Source organism: Plasmodium falciparum (genome assembly GCF_000002765.6).
Source record: "Plasmodium falciparum 3D7 genome assembly, chromosome: 14".
NCBI classification, from domain to species: Eukaryota; Apicomplexa; class Aconoidasida; order Haemosporida; family Plasmodiidae; genus Plasmodium; species Plasmodium falciparum.
In genome coordinates this window covers 3,265,358-3,291,936 of record NC_037283.1, presented here as the reverse complement: position 1 = coordinate 3,291,936, position 26,579 = coordinate 3,265,358, and the positions used below count along the sequence as shown (strand labels likewise).

Genomic DNA, 26,579 nt, shown 5'->3' with positions numbered 1-26,579 from the left:
AACCCTAAACCCTGAACCCTAAACCCTAAACCCTAAACCTAAACCCTGAAACCCTAAACCCTAAACCCTAAACCCTGAACCCTGAACCCTAAACCCTGAACCCTAAACCTAAACCTAAACCCTAAACCCTGAACCCTAAACCTAAACCCTGAACCCTAAACCCTAAACCCTAAACCCTGAACCCTAAACCCTAAACCCTGAACCCTAAACCCTAAACCCTAAACCTAAACCCTGAACCCTGAACCCTAAACCTAAACCCTGAACCCTAAACCTAAACCCTAAACCCTAAAACCCTAAACCCTGAAACCCTAAACACCCTGAACCCTAAACCCTGAACCCTAAACCTAAACCCTGAACCCTAAACCCTAAACCCTGAACCCTAAACCCTGAACCCTAAACCCTAAACCCTGAACCCTAAACCCTAAACCCTGAACCCTAAACCCTGAACCCTGCAAAACTTCGTGCCAATACTGTACATATATTGGTATCTTTATGTGTTTCTTTATATTTCTTATGTTTATCTACCAATGATTTTCCTTCGTGTTTTGCTGCAAGTAGCACATCCACCAATAAATTATGAGTACTTGTGATTTGATCAGGTTTTATAAGTTCCAAATTGCGATCACATATGTGCAATCGTCTATAGGGCGCACATGCTCCACCATTCTCAGTATTATTACCCTTGATTCTTCTATTAGTACATTGGCCACTGCGTGAGTCAGAAAAACGTTCTTCTACTCTACCACGACAAGGATTCTCTTTTTCGCGATCTTTTGCAACATTAGTATGTATTTCATATTTAAGATCACATGGATTTTTTACATGAATAGATTGTCCATGAAATTTTGCTTGTGACAAAATTCCTTGCAAAGCGTTTTGATATGGTACAGCTTCTGCTGTTGCCTTTTTTTCTACTTCTTTTCCAATTTCATCCAATACTTCCTTGGCCCTTTTGTTAGAATCTGCGGCACGTTGCGGCGCCATTTTTGCTTTTTGCTCGGGACTACATTATGTCATAAATGTACACATACATATACATACACATTGTTTTCATGAATTTATTATTAATCTACGATGATCATTCATACATTGTTAACATAGTTTACCATTATAACATAAATACATATTAATAGTGTATGGACAACAAACGATAAAGAAGATATAAACGAAAATCTACATTACCATGATATCGTGATTTTGGCTACCACTATTACAATAAATTCGTGTACATGATACCGCCGCTACTATTATTATGTAGTCATAATACGTATTGGTGTATATTATATAATGCTTTATATTATGTGGTAATGTCATGTAGTGGTTATGCAAAATATATATATATATATATATATATATATATATAATATAACATATTATAATTATATATGTTATAATAATCTTATAATATTTTATAATAATATTTGCTTTTCATTATAATTAATATTTAATTCAATTACTATAATGTATCATTGTCGTTTATGGTATACTCTATAATTTTATTATATTAATAATAATATGCTTATATATATATATATATATATATTAAAAAATAATATTTTACGTGTATATAATAATTATTAGGTTCATATAATTTAAAAATATATTTTAATAGTTTTTTAATAAATTCAAACGTTCTATTAAACTGTATATAATCGAAAATATTATATTTTATGTATTCCTTCATTTATTTATTTAATTAATTATATATATATATTATTTATTTTATAATAAAATTGATTTCAAAAGAAATACAAAGATTCAAAAAGTAGAATCATATAACTTACATATACTTATAAGTTATTTTTATATTAATTTATAAACATTTATTTATTTATTTTTTGTTAAATTATTATTATATTATTTTTTTTGATAAATTGGATAAAATAGAAAGAAAAAATGAAAGAAAGATGTTATTCCGTTTCTCTCTATATTATCTATCATATTTATATATTCATAAATATATAATTGATATATATAAATATATATGTATCCTTTGTACTGTTCTATTAAAAGTAGTATATTATTAATATTAATTTCTATTGTTATATAATATAATTTATTATATAATAATATATGTATAACATCAAAAAAAAAAAAAAAATAAATAAATAATGGGAAAAAATAATATTATTATATTAATAAAAATGATATGATCACTTGTTTTTTTGTATTTCTTTATGTATATCGTGCATTTTATGAATTGAAAAATTTTAGGGTATTTATAATATAAAAAAAAAAACTAAAAAGATACATTACAAATATATATATATATATATTTATATATTCAAATATGAGTTCTTAATAAAATGTTCATATACTCGACATTTATATTAATCAAAATATAAAAAAATGTTTTAAAAATATAATACAAATACATAAATGCATATATAAATATTATTAACATCTTTAAAGCATATATTAAAATATATAAATGTATGTATACAAATAATATAAAATTAAATAATACAAAATAGAGATATAATTAGAGTATATTCGTTTATGTATGTAGAATAAATTTATTTATATTCCAAATACCAATATTGTTATATATTTCTTATATCATGATAACAAAAAGGAAAAACAAAAAAAAAAAAAATAAAATAATAAAAAAAAAAAAAAAGGATATAATAAAATTAATTAACTATTAGTATGGTTTTATTATCTTTATATATATATATTTTATAATTATTACTGTTGTAAAATGTATATTGTTAGTTATGTATGTTGTATATGTACAAAAAGAAAAAAACAAAAAAAAAAAAAAAAAATACACCCTAAACCTGTAAACCATACCTATATAAACATAGACATATATACAAATAATGATTTTGACTTATATGCATCTATTCACATATAAAAATATAACCAACAACGTATATATACATATATCCATATATGCACGCAACCGAAAGCACATATATATATATATATATATATATATATATATATATAGTATTATATAATATATTTACAAGTTAGTATTTAGGTGTAATAGTATTATTTTTAACGAATTTATTTTTATTATATTATATTTAAATATCTTTCAAAAAAATATCTATCTTAATATAATATAAATTAACATAAAAAAAATATAATTTCAATTGTTTATATTTATCCTTAATAATAAATTCTTGTTATTTCTATAATATATATTACGTATTTTTAACTATGTTATATTTTGATATAATGTATAACATAAATTATTATTATTTATTGTTCTTAAAATAATTAGTCCATAATATCCATGAAAAAAATATAAATTCAAATATCATTATATAGTTGTACATATTTATTTATTTATAAAATACTCAATTTTTTTTTTTAAATTAATGTTACAACAAGACCCATTGTAAGGTAACACATATATTTCATATAAAATAATTTATCCCATTACAATAACATTTTTTATGTATTCCATTTTTGTTCTTGTTTTTTTTTTTTTTTTTTAACTTACAATTATTCCATATACAAACAATTTTCAAAATGTTATTAATTTTTTCTTTCATAATAACAAATTACATATAAAATAAAAATACATTATTTCTTCTATTAATTACTATATATAATGTTGCGATGTATTTATTTAATATATACAATAATATAAATGTACAAATTATATCTTCATTAACAATATTACTATATATGAATCAATCATTAAATTATCATAAATACTAAAAAGGCATATCGAATTTGCTAATATATATATATTATTAAATAGTCTCTAAATTATGAATACAATATATTTCTATAACTTACATTTTGGTACAAATATATACTATATGTTTTTTTATTATATTCATATTTTTCATTTTAAAAGTTTCTTTTAATTATCAATATTAATATACCCTCAATCGTTATTACATAATATAATTAATAATTGAAATATTATTTTAAAAATCGTTTTAAATACATATATATATATATATATATATATATAAATTCACATTTCTAAAATCTTAGTTACATAAGACAAAGAATATTCTCATAATGAATATATTTTAGAACCATAAAACAAAAATAAATTAATAAAAAAATTTTATTGTAAAATTTACGCTTAATATTATATAATATTATTAAAAACATTTCTTCTTATTTTTTTTATTTTTTTTATTACAATTATACAAGATTATATGTTAGGAAATGTATTATTTACATATGTTACAGACCCTTCTAAGCAGTATTATAAAAACCTTTAATAAATATTCTTCTACATATTTTTATGTTATTTACAATAAAAAAGGAACAAATTGTTACTATATTGTAATATGCTGTTAATATATATATATATATATATATATATATATATATATTCATTATAATTTATGCTATGGTATACAATTAAATTTTATTACACATTAAACAAATTATAAAAAATCCTAAACATTTTATTATATTATATTATACTTTTTTTGTAATACAATAAATATTCAGATTCTCATAAAGAAATATATATTTGTATAATTCAAAAAATGTTATGGCATATTAAACAATTATAATAACTAAGAATAAATATTTTTTATAAATAAAAAAAAAATAAAAACATAAAATAAATGCATTACATTATTGTGTGTTAATTACTTTTTTAATTTTCCTATATTTATATACATATAACACAAAAAAATGAATTTCTATTACTTTAATATATTATTATATTCTATTCCATTCAATATGTTATTATTATCATCATCAAATATATACATCTAATAATGATTACTATTATAATATATACATATATATATAATATCTTAATGTAAAAAAAAATATATATATTATTATAATTAAATAATTATATAAGCATAAAATAATATAGGACAATAAGTTATAAAAATATAATATTTTAAAATAAAAAATTAATAAATAGATTATCATATCATATTAAATAAAAAATTTACAATACATTGCATTATTTATTTATTATCACTACACCACATGTTTATTCCTTTAATAATTTTATATATTGGAGTTTTTTCTTCATTTTTTTCTTTCGTCGATAACGTAAAATTAAATAAATAATTAGCATAACCAAAACTATTACTACAATTGCAATAATTGAAACAGTTATTCCAGTAGTTAAATTACTAGTTACATTGCCTGCTTGTGTCAATACACGTGTTTGAGCATCAGCAAACGCTTTCGTGACCTCTTCCGCTTCTGTTAGATACCTTCCCATATATGATTTAGGAGTAGTAGCTATATTTTGTACCCACGTAGAAAATAGAGCATACGTGTCGGTATCAAATTCCCCTTTCATACCAATATTTATGGTTTTAAATATACCCAAAAGTGTTACGTTATCAGCAGAAATACCTGTAGTCAAATTTGTTAGTACATCAATTGTAGGTATGGCAACTTCTGTACTGCTTGATAATTGTGTTACTATTTCGGTGACTTTAGTTAAACCAACTTTTAAACCTTCAGCAATACCCGCATCTGTAGCAATTTTAACAAGAGTAGTGGCAGCATAATGTGACCATCCCGCGTACCCTAAACCGCTGACCAGACCCCAACCGGGGGCAACCCCTCCCATAGTTTTTCCACAATTAAGACAAAACTTTTCTGTTTTATCTGCTAAAGATTTTTCGCAAACACATGTGGGAATATCTTCAGTGGTTATATTCGGGTCTAATGTGGTTAACTGTTGTGCCATTTGTTTTTCTAATTTATCTTTTAAAATAATTTTTTGAATTTCTTTATCGCATTTATCTTTATATTGCTTTCGTTTACTTTGCAACCTTTCGTCATATTCATGAAATCTTTGCTGTGTCTGTTTAATGAAATTTTCCATGACTTCTTTCATTTGTGGGTCATTATCATAGTTGGCAAGTTCATATAATTCGCATTCGCATAATGATCTATTGGTGTACGTATGTGGTTTCATGTAATGGTTCCATGGATTATGTTCCTATAAAGAATGTAATATATATATTATATTATATTATAATTATATTAATCATTATTTAATACATATGTAACATGGAATTACCAGTATATTTAATGGAAGAGAAAACAATAATATATTAATATAATGGACTTTCATTTTTCTGTTTTATTTATTATAATTTGTGATAAAAATTATAACAAAATCATATAAAATATTTTATTTTATTTTATAAATAAATTAAATATGTTTAACATAAAATATTATTATAATTTATTGAATATAATTAACAATTATTTTTCCATTATACCAATATATATTTTTTTTTAGTAGAACCACATTTGCTCTTTTATTTATTATAAAAAAAAAAAAAAAATGTAAAAAAAGTAATATTAAAAAAAATTATCAAAACATTTCATATTTTTTATAATTTTTTTTTTTTTAATTTTTAATTTGTAATGGAATTCAATTGCATATCACATAATAAATTATAATATTCATATTTTTTTATTTTTTTCGTATTTTTTAACATGTTACAATATAGTATTAATACAATGTATTGTTTTGTTGTAAATTATTTACAAATGTGTAAAGCATAGTTTTGGAAATTGTATATGACATATATATATATATATAATAACATTTTAGAATATATATATGAAATACATTTGAAATAGTTATTAAAACATATAATTTCGTAACATTGCTGTTATAAAAAAAAAATTAGCAACAAACATTGTTTGTCATAATAAATGATAAAAAATATTTTTAATATAATATTATATACATATATATTAATAAATCAATTTTGACATATTATATTATTTTTTTTGTTCTAAAATTTATTGTATGTTAAAACATTCTCTCTAATTTATCTATATTATTACTAAGATTAATATTATTATTTTCATTTTATAGAAATATATGTAAAAGCATTTAAAATATTTATTTATTACTAAAGTACTAAATCATATAATTATGATAAATATATTTTTATTTATTATTATTATTGAGTAACAACAAAAACAAAAAGAAGTTACCAATATGAGAAATTATACATATAATAAAATAGTACATTCTTAGTTTTATGTAGTGTTGTATGTTATACTATTATATTATATTAATAATTTACAGATAGTAAGATTCTGATAATATATTATTATTCTTATTATTATTATTATTATTATTATTATATATATATATATATATATATATATATATATATATATATATATTATATCAATTTGCTATTTTTCGATATATGAAAATAGAGAGTGTAAAATGGTTTAATTTTTTATATTATACTTTTCTATGTAAAGTATTAACACTTTAAAATTTAAAAAAAATATATAAATTTTCTTTTTAATTTATATAGATATATATTATACATTTATATAAGAGAAACATTATTATATATATTATAAGAATTGCAAATATTTCTCCTAGTTTTTTTTTTTTTGGACTCATAAAATATGTTTGCAAAATATATTTATGTATTTGAAAATATATGCTTTATGTATAAATTTTATACTTATTAAAAATAAAATATATTATATCCTTTTTAATTATTACATATTTTTTATTAACATTAAAATATTGTATTCACATTTATTTTTTTGTCAAATCAAAAAAATTGTTTATTTCATTTTTTCATTGGTATGTGGAAATATGTTACCATATATTTTCGTAGAATATATATTTTTACATAGAATATTGAATTTTATTTCCTTTTTATTTTGAAACGTTTGTCTATATTTTTGTTTAAGGTAAAATATAAATAAAATAAAATGGAATTTTATAGGATATAATATTTTAAAAAAATAAAAATCATATTTTTCTTTAAAAAACGTTACTATTTTATTTGATTTAGATATAAAACAATATATTTAGAACATTTCTATGATGCATAAATACGTGGTAATTAACACTAATAATATTATTAATAGGAAAATTTTTCTTTATAATTTAATTGTATAATATTTATTTAATATAAAAATTGAATAAAGGTTTTCAAAATAAATATTATAATATAAAATTCAAAAGAATAAAAAGAATTATAAGTTATAGTAATTAAAATTAACATCAGAATTATATATATTTGTTTAAATTATTCAATCCATGAATATATATTATATATAATAGTTGTCCCCCACGATTTTATGTTTTGAATTAATTACGGTTTATAAATATATAATTTCATTGAGAAAAAATAATTTAAATAATATTATATGCGTATAAAAAAACAATTATTATAAAATTTAATTTATATAAACTTAAGTAACATTATCCATATTCTAAAAATTCCATTACTTACATAAATGTTTCTTGCATTCATGTTTCCATGAATTTTTTCTTCTTCTATACAACCATATGTATAATATTATAAGCACAACAACTAATATAAGTAGAACCAAAGCTGCAATACCCCAGGGGTAAAATGCAGCCATAGCAGGAGTTGCAATAGTTCCGGCCATATCAGTAGCACCCTCAACACATGTACTGATTGCTTGAAATGATGAAAGCAAAGTTGAACTATCAAGTAGATTAAATGTTGAAATAGAGGACACACAAGTTTTAAATGCTGTATAATCAGCAACAGCCTTCATGGCAGCAGCTTTTGCAAATGCGAAACCTAATATTGTAAGGAACGCACTACCTACGGAGCAAGAACATATTCCACCTATACATCTGTGTTTTAAGTTTTTTAAGTATTTATCTTTTCCTTTTCTAGATTCTAGTTTCATATTATTAGTATCAGTACATTCACATGTTGATAACTTATTTGATATGTTATCATCATTTGTGTTCATACCCGATTTTAACATAATATCCTTTTGGCCACCAAAAATTTCTTCATATGTTTCCAATAATTCTTTTTCTAGCGTTGACATTGGTTCTGCATCATTACCACCTGTATATTTTGTTCCGTTTTTTTCTACTACTTCTTTCAATTGTTTATATGGATCATGAGTTTCCTGGTATTTTTTGATTGCTTCCTCGTTCATTTTATCAATTATTTCTTTCAGTTCTGGATCATTATGATAATGCGGATTATGGATTTGGGTTTGTGCTAAAAGTCTTGATTTTATCGTTGCTCTTTTGGTCTTGTTTTGAATGAGACTTATATTATAATGGTTATTTAAATAATTCTCCTAAAAAAAAAAAAGATCATTAATGAATATGTAGTGAAAATGTAATAGTTGTTTTATTATATTTTTATGTTATTCTAATAACTATGTATCTTTTTTTTTTTTTACATACATAATGTGGTAATAATAATGTATTTATTAAAAAGGTAAACAATAACATATTTAGGTAATACATATTCATTTTTAATTCAAAAAAATAATATGTTATATTACAAATTGTATTAATCTAATTCATAAAAATGATATGTTTTGTTTTCTAATATATATTTTATATAATATATTGATAAGCGGAAATTTTGTTGTAATTTTATGATATAATAACATTATAGTTTCATCATACATATAATTCAATTTATGACTATATTCTTTTAATATTTAAAAAAAAATTTAAATATGATATAAAATAAATTAATTTTTTTTTTAATTTTATAATATATTATTTTTATTTTATTTATTTTTTTTTTTAATTTTTCTTAAAATAATTCTCTCATATATATATATTATAAATTTTTAATAAATGACAATATCTTTTCCTTCAAATACACATATTAATGTGTAGAACAATAGTTGTTATGCGTGTAAACCACATATATATAATGATAGCTCTCATGATTTTTATAAAATAAACATCCTAAAATATATTATAATATAATTACTATTATTGAAATAATTACAAAATTTCTTGTAATTAATAAAATATAATATTAATCTTAAAACTAATATAATAAAATAATTTTTAAGTGTATTTTATTATTTATATTTTATCTTTTTAGTTTATTTAATTTTTCTTCCTAATACGTATTCACCAATAGAAATAACTCTCTATTGTATCTACTATTTTTTATGTTAATTATATTATAATAAATAATAATATATTAATATATATATATATATATTTAATAGTATATTTAAATTAATAATATATTAAAAAATAATAAATTAAAAATTTTGAATAATTTATAAGTGTACTATTATTGCACGAATACAATATAAAGCATTTCCAAACATGCCAGATAGTGAAATACTGTAATTTAAATTTCTGTGTATAAATCTAAATAATATAATTATAATATATTTATAATTTTTATGCTGTAAAATATTAAATATATATATTATATTTATATAATATCAAATATCATATATTATTTGTACAATACATAAGAAATTAATTGTAGGATTACATTGTAATAGAAGTATTTATAAAGTACTTTTTAATATATAATCTTATAGTAATTTTATTATTCTATAATAAAAACAATAATAATAATAATATTAATATTAATAATGTATTAATAATATTATATTAATAGAATAAATAAACTATATATATATTTATTTTTAATATTTTACAAATTATTAATATATATATTGTTTTAAATTTCCTATCATATTGATTATATGTATTAGAATAGGCAAATAAAAAGGTATCATATAAATATGATTATTATAATACCATTATAATTATAATATATAAAACATTGTTACTATTTTATAATAATATTTATTGTATGATTAGTTTAATTCATTTTTATTATATTATAATGTGTTGATAATTCGATATATCGATATGTCGTTTTGAAAATTATTTTGTAGTTGATATATTATACAAATTATATATATATATATATGTTCTGTAATAATACACATATTTTATTTTATTAAAAGGGAAACTATAAAAAGAAAGAAGATAAAAAATAATTAAATTAACATTTTATATTACACATGACATTGTAATGTAAAATAAAAATAAATATATATTATATATATTATAAAAGTAAAACAGTACAAATGATATAGTTGAATATTATTAATTAAAATTATATCTATTATATTTATTTACATTATATAAATATAGTTATATTTAAAATAATATATCAGTATAGGATTAATAATATAATATATTTATTTTATAATATATGCCATTATATATTATTTTATATAAAAGGTTTTAAATATATATGTTACAAGATGTTCTTAAATAGCATATTATAAATAAATATATGTATTTATGCTAACAACATATATTTATATAAGACCTTTATTAAAAAAATATATATATTACACTCGTTTCACTAAAAAAAATAACTAAATATAAATTAAATAATTTAATAACCACATAAGAATAAACAAAAAAAATAAGGAAAAAAAATATAATGTTATAAAAATTTAATAATAAGAATATTCTTGTATTATAAATCTAAAATTCATATAACATTAAATTGAATTTAATATCAAGAAACCATATATTTATTGATTTAATAATTTTGTGTATTGTAGTTTTTTATTCATTTTTTTTTTTCTACGATAACGTAAAATTAAATATATTATCATCATAACCAAAACTATTACCAATATTGCAACTACAGAAGCAATAATAGCAGTCTGACAAGCAGCATATGCAGATTCTACTGCATCAGTGCTAGCTTTTATAGCTTCTTCAGTAGCCTTTTTTGCAGCTGTTTCAGCAACAGTTTTGGCATCTGTGACGATAGATTTTACAGCTGTTTCTATAACTTCATACGTTGAAGAAACCTTCCCTGGAATTTTCGGTGCAGCATCAGATTTTACTTTCACCCAAGTGCAAAAAGTCTCACTAGGTCCAGAGCCACCGATAGGTAATATACATGACGATGGATTATATTGTTCATTTATGGCAAGAGCAATCTCTGAGGCATTAGGATAAGTATTTGCAGTAAATAATGTTTCAAATACATTACCACGTAGAGTTGATATACCCATTTCTTCTAATCCTGCAATAACTGCGTTCTTACCTGCCTCAGCAGCGGCCGCAGCACCTGCTTTTTCAGCAGCTTCCTTAGCGACTACAACTGCCTTAGCAATAGCAGCTTTTTTCAACTCATTTACAGCAATTGAACCAAATATTCCAACACCTGCTGCAACACCTCCTAACCCAAACCCACACCTAAGACAGCCTTTTTCTACTTTTTCTTCTAACGATTTTTCCATTTTATCTTTTAAAATAATTTTTTGTATATCTTTGTCACGTTGTTCATTATATTTTTGTCGTTGTGGGATCATACGTTCTTCGTATTCTTCAAAACGTTGTGATGTTTGTCGATCGAAATTTTCCTTCACTGATTTCATATCGGGATCATTATCATAAATTGATGATTGTAAGTCCTTTTCGCTTAACAGTCGTGATGTATTAGTTGGTATATGTGATGTGACGTATGTTTTATTATTATTATTTCCCTATAAATAATGTAATATATATATATATATATATATATATTTGTTATAAATAGGTATATTGTATATTTAGATAAATTATGAAATACTATATATATATATATATATATTTATAAATATTTAATTGGTACATGATATGATGTTACTAATATATTTAATGGAAAGAAAAATAATAATATTTTAGTGTAGTTCAGTTTCATATTTAATGTGATACTTATATTATTTTATGATTAAAATTATAACAAAATCACATAATATACTTAATTTTATTTTATTAAAAGAATTACATATATTTAATGCACAATATTATTATAGGCTTGTTCTATAATAAAAAATTATTTTGTCCCATTATATAAAATATATTTTTTTAATGCAACCATATTTTTCTCTTTTATTCAGAACAAAAAAAAATTAAAAAATAATAAATAGGAATAAAAAAAAAATAATATAATAAAATATTTCCATGTTTTTTATAAACTGCCATCTTAATTTCTAACAAAACCTAATTTTATATCATACGATAAATTATAATATTAATTTTATTTTAATATATGTATATAATAAATAAAACTATATTTACAAATAAATAGTTTTTCGATGTAAATAAAATAAAAATGTGTAGAGAATTAATTTTTAAAGGTATACAATAAGTATATAAGAACTTATTAGAATATATATGCATATAATGGATATTACAACATAAAATTGGTATTATTACAATTTTATAAAACAATTTAAAATAAATATTTTGTATCATAATATAAGAAATAAGTATTTTTCAAACTAATAGTAATTGTATTTCTTTTAGGTTTTGTTATTATTTTTTTTTGTTTTTCTAAAAATTGTTGCATGTTATAGCTTTCTCTCTAATTTATCTATGTAGTTGCAAAGATTAATATTATTATTTTTATAAAAATATTTGAACTTATTTGAAAAAATTATTAATTATTAAACTATTTAATTATATAATTATCACAAAAAAATATTTTTAATATTTATTATTATTAGAAAAGAAAATTAAAAAAAAAAAAAAAAAAAAAAGAAAAAAAAAAAAAAAAAAAAATTAATGAAATGAGAAATTATATATACTATTACACAATACACTGTGATGTTTTATGTAGTGTTTTATTTTATACAAATATATTATATTTATAATAATAATAATTATATATATATATATATATATATATTTCTAAATATAGTAATAGTGTATTACAATTTATCATATATTAATTATATTATTACATATTGTAACAGAATAATTAATTAGTATATATTTTAATAAATATATTATTATACAATAAACAAATAACACGACATTATATGTACTATGAATATACAAGAAATCCTTTTTTTTTATTTTATACGTAATTAGAAATGTTAAAAAAAAAAAATACTTCATATTTCTTAAAATGAAGTTATTTCCTATATTCATAATGATAGTACTTATGAGTACCAAAAAAAAAAAATTAAACCAAAAAAAAAAAGAAAAAAAAAAATTAAATTAAACCAAAAAAAAAAAAAAAATTTATAACTAGAACAAAATGAAAAAGAAAGAACAAAAAAGGAACAACGAAAAAGCAGAACATTAAAATATTGTTATAATAGCATGACCTTTGTAATACCGTATATTTTTCTTTATTTTAGAAAAAAACATTTTTTAAAAATATGTGTAATAAATAGCCGATCGTTCCATTTCATAAATTTATATCTATACGGATACTATTAAAATTGAATTTTCAAATGGATGATGGATACTCACGAATAATTATATATTATAATATAATATATTTTGTATTTGTTTTATGAGTTATTGCTTTATAAAACAACTGATATAAAGAATTTAATAAATATATGTCATATTATGTTTCTAAAATTTTTGAAATAATTATATATAATATAATACATAAATATATATATATATAGCATTTAAAATAAATTAACAAATATATAATTTATTATTAAAAAATAAAAGTCTTTGAGGAAAAAAAATAAAATTAATATAATCAATAAAATAATTAATACAATAATTAATCAAAAAAATTGACACATAACAAAATAAATTATATGTATACAAACGTAATAAATATAGAAATAATATAATTATTTATAATGGAAAAAAAAACAAGACGCAATTAAAGAAAAACAGTACGTGTATCAAACATCCTAGCAACATCTACATAACAAACAGGTAATACCTATTCTTCTAATAATTTTATATATTGAAGTTTTTTCTTCATTTTTTTTTTTCGTCGATAACGTAAAATTAAATAAATTATCACCATAATTAAAACTATAACTACAATTGCAACGATGGAAGAAATAATACTAATGTGGTAACCACCATATGTAGCTTCTACCGCACCCACCTTTGCTTTTGTAAGTGTTGCTGATTTGGATGCGAATTCTGTCTTAAATGCAGCACTACCAGCTTTTGCGTAACGAACAAAATTAGTAGTCTGACCGTACTTTATCGTACTACAAAAAGGAGGCGTACTTTGAGTTCCTTCAAAATGACAGTAACTACTAGCTAATTCCATAGCACTTTTATGTAGAATAGCACCATTATTATATGTTGATGAAGTAACAATTGAACTCAAATCAACTAATCTTTGTTTCACAGTAAAGGAGGCAAGCAATCCTTCAATTTTAAGTTGAGCGACAACAGTATCAATACCAGCTTGCGTAGCAAGATCAGTAGCCTCAGCTAAGGCCGCTTCCTTAGCAGCTATAATTGCAGCAGGTTTCCAGGTATTTAAAGCATATAAAAGACTCCCACCTACCGATCCCAATTCAGGCATCGCCGCACCTAATATACTTCCACATCGCAAACATCCTTTTTCCACTTTGTCCTCGATCGACTTTTCGCATACACATGTGGGAATGGCGTCACTTTGTATATCAGTTTGTAATGTGGAAAACTGTTCTACCATTTGTTTTTCTAATTTATCTTTTAAAATAATTTTTTGAATTTCTTTATCGCATTTATCTTTACATTGCATTCGTTTTTCGACCATACGTTCGTCATATTCATGAAATCTTTGTGATGTACGATCCTCAAATTGTTGCATCACCCTTTTCATTTCGGGATCATTATCATTATTGGCCGGTGAATATAATTCACATTCGCATAATGATCTGGTGGTTTGTGTATGATTTGGTGTGGTGTGTGGTTCATTTTTATTATGTTCCTATAAAGAATTCAATATATATATGTATGTTATAATTAGTTTTTTATGCTTATATGTATTTCTTATAGATATGCATATTTTTATGTTTATATATACGTATATTTGGACTATATATTTATAAAAATTACATATACGATATCGCAATATATTTATATATAAATATATATATTATATTATAATATGATTATATTAATCCTCTTTAATATATATGTGACATGGAATTACCAATATATCTAATGGAAGAGCAAACAATAATATATTAATATAATGAACTTTCATTTTTATTGTGCTACTTATATTATTTTATGAAAAAAATTATAAGAAAATCACATAAAATATTTTATTTTATTTTATATTATAAATAAATTAAATAAAAATGTTTAACATAAAATATTATTATAATTTATTTAATATATTTAACAATTATTTTCCCATTATCTAAATATATATATTCTTTTATAATGGAACCACATTTGCCATTTTATTTATTACAAAAAAAAAAAAAAAAAAAATATTAAAAAAATTAATATTAAAAAAATCAATCAAAACATTTTATATTTTTTTTAATTTTTTTTTTTAATTTTTAATGAAATTTAATATTATATCAACACAATAAATTATAATTGTAATTTTTTTTTTTTTTTTTTTTTATTCTTTTCATATTTTTTAATAACATGTTGCGTTAAAGTAATAATACAACGTATTCTTCTATTGTAAGTTATTTATAAATGTGTAAAACCATAGTTTTAGAAATTGTGTATGACATATATATAATACCAATTTATAATATATATATATGAAATACTTATGAAATAGTTATTAAAACATATAATTTCGTAACATTGTTGTTATAAAAACAATTAACAACAAATATTTTATAACATAATAAATGATATAAAATCTTCTTCAAATAATAATATATACATATATATTAATAAATAAATTTTCATATATTATGTTATTTGTTTTGTTCTAAAATTTATTGTATGTTATAAAATTCCCTCTAATTTATCTATGTTGTTACTAAGATTAATATTATTTTTTTTTTTTTATAAAAATATTACAAATAAATTAAAACGTTAATTTATCATTAAAGTAGTAAATTATATAATTATCGCAAAAAATATAAATATTTATTATTATTAAAAAAAAAACAAATAACAAAATAAGATATTATACGTACTATTACATAATACATTCTATTGTTTTATGTTATTCAAATATATTATAATCATAACGTGTATTATTATATATATATTTCTTAAAATAGAAGTTATGGTATTTTACAACTTATGATACATTAATTTTATTATTACATGTTGTAACAAAATAATTAATTACTACATATTTTAATAAATATATTATTATACAATAAACAAATAACGCGACATTATATATACTATGGAAAAACAAGGAATCATTTATTTTTATTTTATACGTAATTAGAAGCGTTAAAAAAAAATTCTTCATATTTCTTAAAAAGAATTTATTTCCTATATTGATGATGATAGTACGTATGATTAGAAAAAAAAAAAAAAAAGGAATATCATATAAATATTGTTATTCCAATACAATTATTATATTTGATATATTATATTCTTACTATTTTATAATAATACTTATTGTAAGATTAGGTTAATTCATTATTATTATATTATAATTTGTTCATATATCGGTATATGGTGTTGAAAACATTTTTGTTGTTACTATATTAAATATATATATATATATAATAAGAAATATTTTAGTGTATTATATTAGTTTATTTTAATATGGAACCATATAATATACTACTATGAATATAATTTATATGGTATGGTATATGTTTCTATGTTTTTATTTTATTTTTTTTTTTTAATCATATATATATAATACAAATGAAACAAATTTATATATACAAATATCCAAAAACAAATTAATAAAAAAATTCAAACAAAATATATATACAAATAATCAAATGTGTCAAATTAAAACAAAATAAAAAAAAATATTTTATACAAATAATCAAATGTGTCAAAACAAAATAAAACATATATATATTATACAAATAAAATAAAAATTATATATTGAATTATGTACAATGACATTTAAAAAAAATTCAAAAAAATAAATAAAATAAAAATATTACTCAATAAATTTTGAATCCAATATATTTACAAATATTATACAAAAACAAATAAACAAATTATATATATACAAATATTATTATACAAATATCGATTTTTTTTTTTTTTTTTTTTTTTTGGTATTTAATTTTTAGTGTTAGAAATTATATTATATCATATATATGTACACATATATAACATGATTATATTGTGTTATATATTATGTTATATTTTTTAATTTTGTGGTCTCATTATATACAATCATATGTATATGTATAGTGTTATATATATTAATTATAATCACATAAGTAGTTAATATTATTTAGAATAAACATATTATATATTATAAAAATAAATATATAATTTACATTCATTATACTAAAAAAATAAATAAATAGATATAAATAAATAAAATAATTTAATGACCATATAACATTAAACAAAAAAATATATATATATATTGTTATAAAAATTTAATAATAATAATATTCTTGTATTAAAAAATCTAAAATTCACAAAACATTAAATTGAATTTAATATCGTGAAACCATATATTTATTGATTTAATAATTTTGTGTATTGGGCTCTTTTATTCATTTTCTTTTTTCTACGATAACGTAAAATTAAATATATTATCATCATAACCAAAACTATTACCAATATTGCAACTACAGAAGCAATTATAGCAGTCTGACAAGCAGCATATGCAGATTCTACTGCTTCAGTGCTAGCTTTTATAGCTTCTTCAGTAGCCTTTTTTGCAGCTGCTGCAGCAACAGTTTCGGCTTCTGAGACGATAGGTTTTACAGCTGTTTCTATAACTTCATACGTTGAAACAGCTCCCCCTTGAGTCATCCGTTGAACTTTCAATGCAGCTACAGATTTTTGATTCACCAAAGCGCAAAAAGTCTCACTAGGTCCAGAGCCATGTATAGGACATGACGAGGCGTCATATTGAGTATTTATAGCAAGAGCAATGGTTTTGACATTATTATAATTTTGTGCAGTAAATAATGTTTCAAATACATTACCACGTAGAGTTGATATACCCATTTCTTGTAATTTTGCAATAACAAATTCCTTACCTGCCGCAGCACCCTTAGCAACACCTTCAACCATGGCCTCTTCCTTAGCTAATTCCGTAGCCGTAGTAATAGCAGCTTTTGTCAACTCTTTTACAGCAACTGTACCAAATATCCCAACACTTGCTGCTACACCTCCTAATCCACACCCACATATAAGACAACATTTTTCTACTTTTTCTGCTAATGATTTGTCCATTCTATCTTTTTTAATAATTTCGTCTATATTTTTATCTCTTTGTTCTTTACGTTTTTGGCGTTTTTCATTCATACGGTCGTCATATTCATTAAATCTTTGTTGTGTCTGTTTATTGAAATTATCCATCACTTCTTTCATTTGTGGGTCATTGTCATAATTAGGCATATATAGGTCGCATTCGCATAAAGATCTATGTCTTTTTATTGATTCTGTGTTTGGCATATGAAGTGTTATGTAATGGTTCCTTTGATTATATACCTATAAAAAATTATATATATATAATGTTTCCTTGTAATTTATGATTATATATATTTGTCACAATTATAATACATAATGAATGTTGATATAAATGTTATTTATATACATAAGTCATTGTATGTATAGGTATAATTATTAGATATAAGGTTTGTTAAAAAAAAATATATATATAATTTTTATTTATATTATTATAATTATCATGATAATTTGATGCATACCTGTGATGACAACAACATTATATTTAATGAAAAGGGAAATAATAATATATTAAAATAATGGACTTTCATTTTTATTGTAATACTTATATTATTTTATAATTTAAATTATAACTAAATAATTATAGATATATAATAATATATTTTATTTATTGACAGAAATACATATTAATAAATTAAAATATTATTATATTTTTAATAATATAATACACAATTATTTTCCCATTATGTAAATATATTTTTTTCTATAGTGGAACCACATTTGCCATTTTATTAATTACAAAAAAAAAAATTAATATTAAAAAAATTAATCAAAACATTTTATATTTTTTATAATTTTTTTTTAATTTGTAATTAAATTTAATTTTATATCACACAATAAATTATAATGATAATTTTGTTTTTCATATTTTTACATAACACGTTACGATATAATAATAATACAATGTATTTTTGTGTTGTAAATTATTTGCAAATGTGTAAAACCATAGTTTTAAAAATTGTATATAACTTATATATATAATTCCATTTTAGAACATATATATGAAATGCATATGAAATAATTATTCAAACAAATATGTTCCTAATTTTGCTATTATAAAGAAAAATTAATAACAAACTTTATGTATCATAATAAATAATGTAAAATCTTTTTAACCTAATAGTATATATATATTTATAAATTAATTTGGTATCTTAAAGTTTTTAATATTTATTTTGTTCTAAAAATTGTTGATATTTTACAATTCTCTCTAATTTATCTATGTTGTTACTAAGATTAATATTATCATTTTTATTTTTATAGAAATATTACAAATAATTTAAAACATTTATTTATAATTAAAGTATTAAATTATATAATTATCACAAAAAATATTAATATTTATTATTAAGTAACAAACAAAAAAGAAAAAAAAAACATTATTTATGTAAAAATTTACATATAATAAAATACTATGTTTTTATATTTTTATGTAGTATCCTATCGTATACTAATATATAATATTTATAATTTAAGAATTGTAATATTTTGATAATATATTATTATAATTATATACATATATATACATTATTTCAATATTCTATTTTGTGATATTTGAAAATAAAGAATGTAATATGGTTTACTTTTTTTTCTATTATATTTTTCTATGAAAAATATTAACTCTTTAAAATTTTCAAAAATTTTGTAAAAATTATATTTTAATTTCTATTGACATATATTATAAATTTATATAAGAGAAGCATTATCATATATATTATATAAATTGCATATATTTTATGTTATTATTATAATTTTAATTCATAATATACGATGTTTGAAAAATATAATTATCTATTTAAAAATATATGTTTTCTGTAAAGAGTTTATAATAATTAAAAATAAAATAAATTATATCTTTTTTAATGATAACCTATATGATTAACATTAAAATATTGTAAGAACATTCATTCATTTGTAAATGAAAAAAATTGTTTAATTTATTTTATCATTGGTATTTGAAAATATGTTACCATACATTTTGATAGAAAATATAATTTTGTGAGCAATGTTTAATCTTCTTATTTTTCTTTTGTATTATAAAATTATAGTCTATATTTTTATTAAAGATAAAGTAAAGATAAAATGAAAGTTAATTATATAAAACATAATACTTAAAAGAAAAAAAAAGTTCATTTTATCCTTTAAAAAATGAGAAAATTTTATTTGATTTAGATATGAAACAATATATTTAAAACATTTCTATGACATATAAATATGTCTTAATTATAAACAATATGATTAATATTTATAAATGCATTTGAATTTAATTGTAAAATATCTGTTTGATATAAAAATTTGAATAAATGGTTTTAAAATAAATGTTAGAATATAAATGTGAGAAAAATAATAAAAAAATTATATATTATAGTACATAAAATATTGATAAAAGAATTATGTAATTTTTCAATTAGAAATGTAATAAATATATATTACATATAATAGTTCTCTCGCGCGATTTTATGTTTTGAATTAATTAATATCTATAAATATATTTTTTAAATGAGAAAATACTATTTAAATTATATTATATGCGTAGAAAAAAAAAACTTTATTATAAAATATAATGTATATGCGATTCACAAGTTACATAATTTATATTTTTAAAAATACATTACTTACATAAATGTTTCTTGCATTCATGTTTCCATGATCTTTTTCTTCTTCTATATAACCATATATATATTATTATAAGTACAACAGCTAATATAAGTAGAACCAAAGCTGTAATACCACAAGGAACGAAAATTGCATAAGCAGTACCTGTAGCTCCTGCTAAATCAGAAACACAAGTTACAGAGCCTGCTGCATTAACTGATTGCATAGCTAAATTCATAGAATCATAAGTAAGCATATGCAATATAGAAATAGAGGATATGCAATTCTTAACCGTATCTCCAAATGAACCAATGACAGCAACTTTTGCAGCTACCGTACCTATATATGCTAAGAGTGCACTACCTAGTGTGCAAGAACATATTCCCCCTATACATCTGTGTTTTAGGTGTTTTAAATACTTATCTCTTCCTTTTGTTTTTCCTAGTTTTATATTATTAATGTCAGTACATTCACATGTTGAAGATTTTTCATCAACATTTGGACTCATACCCGACTTCAACATATCACTTTCGTTACCAAAAATTTCTTCATATGTTTCCAATAATTCTTTTTCTAGCGTTGACATTGGTTCTGCATCATTACCACCTGTATATTTTGTTCCGTTTTTTTCTACTACTTCTTTCAATTGTTTATATGGATCATGAGTTTCCTGGTATTTTTTGATTGCTTCCTCGTTCATTTTATCAATTATTTCTTTGAGTTCTGGATCATTATGATAATGCGGATTATGGATTTGGGTTTGTGCTAAAAGTCTTGATTTTATCGTTGCTCTTTTGGTCTTGTTTTGAATGAAACTTACATTATAATCATTATTTAGATAATTCTCCTAAAAGAAGAAAAAGAAGATTAATCAATATGTACTGAAAATGTAATAATTGTTTAATTATATATTTACGTTATTGTAATAATAATGCATCTTTTTTACATACATAATGTGGTAATATTAATGTATTTATTAAAAAGGTAAACAATAACATTTTTAGATAATACATCTTCATTTTTAATTCAAAAAACTGTATGTTATATGTCAAATTTTATTAATCTAATTCATAAAAAATGATCTATTTTGTTTTCTGATATATATTTGTGTAATATATTGATAAGCGGAAATTTTGTTGTAATTTTATGATATAATAACATTATAGTTTCATCATAAGTATAATTTAATTTATGAAAATATTCATTTAATATTTAAAAAAAATATATAAATATGATATAAAATAAATAATTTTTTTCATTTTATATTATATTATTTTTATTTTATTTATTTTTTTTTTATTTTTCTTAAAATAATTCTCTCATATATATATATAAGCATTCTCATAAATTAATATTCAAGTATATTTTAACAAATAATATATATATATTATAAATAGTTAATAAATAACAATATATTTTCCTGCAAATACACATATAAATGTGTAGAACAATAGTTGCTATGGGTGTAAACCACTTATATATCATAATATCCCTCATGATTTTTTTTAAAAAATTTTCCTAAAATATATTCTAATATAATTATTATTTTTTAAATAATAACAACTTTTCTTGTAATTAATAAAATATAATATTAATTTTAAAATTAATAAATTTATATACTTTTATATATGTATTTTAATATTTACATTTTTCTTTTTAGTTTATTTCATTTTTGTTGCCTAGTGTTATTCTATTTTAGAAAATACTCTCTATTGTATCTATTATTATATATTATTTAATTATGTTATTTTAATTCATAAATAATAATATATAAATATACATTCATAATTAATAGTATATTTAAAAGAATTATATATACATTAATTATAAACTATAATTTAATAAATTACAAATATAATATTATTACAAGTATATAATTTAAAATATTTATGAAAGTTACCACATACTGATACACTGAATTTTATATTTATTTGTATAAATCTAAATAATATAATTATAATATATTTATAATTTTTATGCTGCAAATCATTAAATATATATATTATATTTATATAATATCAAATATCATATATTATTTGTACAATACATAAGAAATTAATTATACTATTACCTTGTAATAGAAGTATTTTTAAAGAAGTATTTTTAATATATAATCTTATAGTAATTTTATTATTATATAATAAAAACAATAATAATAATAATATTAATAATGTATTAATAATATTATATTAATAGAATAAATAAACTATATATACATTTATTTTTAATATTCTATAAATTATTAATATTCATATATTGTTTTAAATTTCCTATTATATTAATTTATGTATTAAAATAGTATAATATAAAGTATATCATACGAATATGATTATTATAATAGAATCATAATTATAATATATAATATATTTTTACTATTTTATAATAATATTTATTGTACGATTAGGTTAATTCATTTTTATTATATTGTCATGTGTTGATAATTCGATATATCGATACATCGTTTTGAAAATTATTTTGTAATTAGTATATTATAAAAAATATATATATATATATATATTTTTTTTTTATTTGTTATTTAATAATACACATATTTTATTTTATTAAAAGGTAAATTTTTAAAAGAAAGAAGATAAAAAATAATTAAATTAACATTTTATATTACACATGACATTGTAATGTAAGGTAATAATAAATATTTATTATATATATTATAAATATAAAAATATAAAAATAAGTGTTATTAATTACAATTATATTTATTTATATTATATAAATATAATTAAATTTTAAATATATAAATATCAGATTAATAATATAATATATTTATTCTATAATATATATCATTACATATTATTTTATATAAATAATTTTAAAAATATATATTTCAAGTTGTTCTTAAAGAGTTTATAATAAATAAAAATTTATATATACTAACAATATATATTTATATAAAATGTTTATTAGAAAAAATATGTATTTTACAATCGTTTCACTAAAAAAAATAAATCAATATAAATTAAATAATTTAATAACAACATAAAAATAAACAAAAATAAAATTAGACAGGAAAAAAAATATAATGTTATAAAAATTCAATTATCATGGTATCCTTGTATTAAAAAATTCAAAATTCACAAAACATTAAATTGAATTTAATATCATGAAACCATATATTTATTCATTTAATAATTTTGTGTATTGGGCTTTTTTCTTCATTTTTTTTTTTCGTCTATAACGTAAAATCAAATATATTATCAACATAATTAAAACTATAATTAATATGGCAAGGATGGAGTAACCAATTGTGGTGTACCAATTGTAAATTGTAGCTTCCATAACTTTCTCTTGTGCTTCTTCAATAGCTAATTTATTAGCAGCTTCAGCAATCTCAGCGGCTGTATTAGCAGGTCCTTCGGCCTTTGACACCATAGTTTCTACAGTTCTTTCTATAACTTCCTTATATGAAATACCCTTTTTTGGTGTTGATACAGCTGAAGTTTGTTTCCACACCGAATGGCAAAAATGAATATCACGCTGAGCGTCAACTAAACGGAAGCGCACACTCCCTGAAGAAGCAGATATACATTTCTGTACATATTCACTAGAAACAGCTTGAGTAATGTTTGTGATATTTTTATAAGATGTTGTAGCAAAATAGGTTCCCAAATCCTTACCATCTAGAGTTGATATACCCATTCGTTTTAATCCTGAAATAACTAATACCTTACCTGTAACCTCACCTGCTTTAACACCTGCAGCTGCAATGTCAGCAGTACCCTCAGTTATAGCTTTCGCAATAGCGGCCTTAAGTGCCGCAGGTTTCCAGATATTTATAGCAACCGCACCAAATAATCCAATACTTCCTGCAACACCTGATAGCCCAAATCCACACCTAAGACAACCTTTTTCTATTTTTTTTGCTAAGTTTTTCTCCATTTTATCTTTTAAAATAATTTTTTGTATATCTTTGTCACGTTGTTCTTTATATTTTTGTCGTTGTGTTATCATACGTTCTTCGTATTCTTCAAAACGTCGTGATGTTTGCCGTTCGAAAATTTCCTTCACTGAATTGATATCCTCATCACTATCATAAATTGACGATTCTGTGTCATATTCGCTTAACAATCGTGACGTAGTACTTCGTGTATGATGTGGTGTGATGGATGCTTTATTTTTATTATGTGCCTATAAAATATATATATATGTATGTTATAATTAGTTGGAGTATATTATTTTATATCTTTTTGTTATAATTATGTATATGGTTTATTTACCATAAATTATAAAATACTATATATATATATATATATATATATATATATATATTTATAAATATTTCTTTCATACATGATATGATGTTAACAATACATTTAATGGAAAGAAAAATAATAATATTTTAGTGTAGTGCAGTTTCATATTTATTGTGATACTTATATAATTTCATGATTAATATTATAACTTAATAATTAATATATAAAAATGTATTGTGTTTTATTAAAAGAATTATATATGTTTAATATAAAATATTATTATTGCTCTACAATATAATACACAATTATCTTACCATTATAAAAATAATTTCTTTTTTCTATAACCATATATTTCCCTTTTATTTAAAACAAAAAAAAAATTAAAAAAAAATACTAAATAGGGGGGGAAAATAATTAATTAAAATTTTTAGTAAATAATATAATAAAACCTTTTACATTTTTTATAATTTTGAATTGTAATTTCTAATAAAATATAATTTTATATCATAAGATAAATTGTAATATTAATTTTTTATTTTTTTAAACATTTATATAACCACTAAAACTATTCTTACAAACAACTTGTATTTTGTTCTAAATAAAATAAAAGTGTGTAGAGAATTAATGGTTAAAGGTGCACAATACATATATTACAACGTATTAGAACATATATTTATATAATACATATTCCAAGATATAACTTTGTATCATTGCAATTATATAAAACAATTTTACAATAAACATTTTTTATGATAATAAAACAAAAAAAAAAAATTTTTTAAATAGTAATTGTATTTTTTTTTTGTTCTAAAAATTCTTGTATGTTATAACTTTCTCTCTACTTTATCTACGTAGTTGCAAATATTAATATTATTATTTTTATAAAAATATTTTAACTTATTTTAAAAAAATATTAATTATTAAATTATTTAATTATATAATTA

The 26,579-nt window shown here is 19.8% G+C and overlaps 7 protein-coding genes and 1 pseudogene across 7 annotated transcripts, besides 1 other annotated feature; all 8 read right to left on the bottom strand.

Moving 5' to 3' along the window:
- Nucleotides 1–435: 435 nt before the first annotated feature.
- On the bottom strand, nt 436–984 carry PF3D7_1480100 (annotated as a pseudogene).
- Nucleotides 436–984: a sequence feature (erythrocyte membrane protein 1 (PfEMP1), pseudogene).
- Nucleotides 985–4,933: 3,949 nt separating this feature from the next.
- On the bottom strand, nt 4,934–6,037 carry PF3D7_1480000 (rifin; the record flags this gene model as incomplete). The annotated part of the gene is made up of 2 exons (XM_001348909.1): nt 4,934–5,902; nt 5,984–6,037. The coding sequence occupies 2 exons, from the start codon at nt 6,035–6,037 to the stop codon at nt 4,934–4,936; spliced, it is 1,023 nt and encodes a 340-aa protein (XP_001348945.1).
- A 2,147-nt stretch (nt 6,038–8,184) lies between these two features.
- PF3D7_1479900 (stevor) lies at nt 8,185–9,208 on the bottom strand (the record flags this gene model as incomplete). Its single annotated transcript, XM_001348908.2, has 2 exons — nt 8,185–9,030; nt 9,140–9,208. 2 exons carry the CDS (start codon nt 9,206–9,208, stop codon nt 8,185–8,187), a joined length of 915 nt encoding a protein of 304 aa, XP_001348944.2.
- Nucleotides 9,209–11,274: 2,066 nt separating this feature from the next.
- Nucleotides 11,275–12,437, bottom strand: PF3D7_1479800 (rifin; the record flags this gene model as incomplete). Its single annotated transcript, XM_001348907.1, has 2 exons — nt 11,275–12,240; nt 12,369–12,437. The coding sequence occupies 2 exons, from the start codon at nt 12,435–12,437 to the stop codon at nt 11,275–11,277; spliced, it is 1,035 nt and encodes a 344-aa protein (XP_001348943.1).
- A 1,998-nt stretch (nt 12,438–14,435) lies between these two features.
- PF3D7_1479700 (rifin) lies at nt 14,436–15,707 on the bottom strand (the record flags this gene model as incomplete). The annotated part of the gene is made up of 2 exons (XM_001348906.1): nt 14,436–15,428; nt 15,654–15,707. The coding sequence occupies 2 exons, from the start codon at nt 15,705–15,707 to the stop codon at nt 14,436–14,438; spliced, it is 1,047 nt and encodes a 348-aa protein (XP_001348942.1).
- Nucleotides 15,708–18,088: 2,381 nt separating this feature from the next.
- PF3D7_1479600 (rifin) lies at nt 18,089–19,359 on the bottom strand (the record flags this gene model as incomplete). Its single annotated transcript, XM_001348905.2, has 2 exons — nt 18,089–19,072; nt 19,291–19,359. 2 exons carry the CDS (start codon nt 19,357–19,359, stop codon nt 18,089–18,091), a joined length of 1,053 nt encoding a protein of 350 aa, XP_001348941.2.
- A 2,081-nt stretch (nt 19,360–21,440) lies between these two features.
- Nucleotides 21,441–22,443, bottom strand: PF3D7_1479500 (stevor; the record flags this gene model as incomplete). Its single annotated transcript, XM_001348904.1, has 2 exons — nt 21,441–22,271; nt 22,375–22,443. The coding sequence occupies 2 exons, from the start codon at nt 22,441–22,443 to the stop codon at nt 21,441–21,443; spliced, it is 900 nt and encodes a 299-aa protein (XP_001348940.1).
- Nucleotides 22,444–24,559: 2,116 nt separating this feature from the next.
- On the bottom strand, nt 24,560–25,801 carry PF3D7_1479400 (rifin; the record flags this gene model as incomplete). Its single annotated transcript, XM_001348903.1, has 2 exons — nt 24,560–25,570; nt 25,733–25,801. 2 exons carry the CDS (start codon nt 25,799–25,801, stop codon nt 24,560–24,562), a joined length of 1,080 nt encoding a protein of 359 aa, XP_001348939.1.
- Nucleotides 25,802–26,579: the final 778 nt, after the last annotated feature.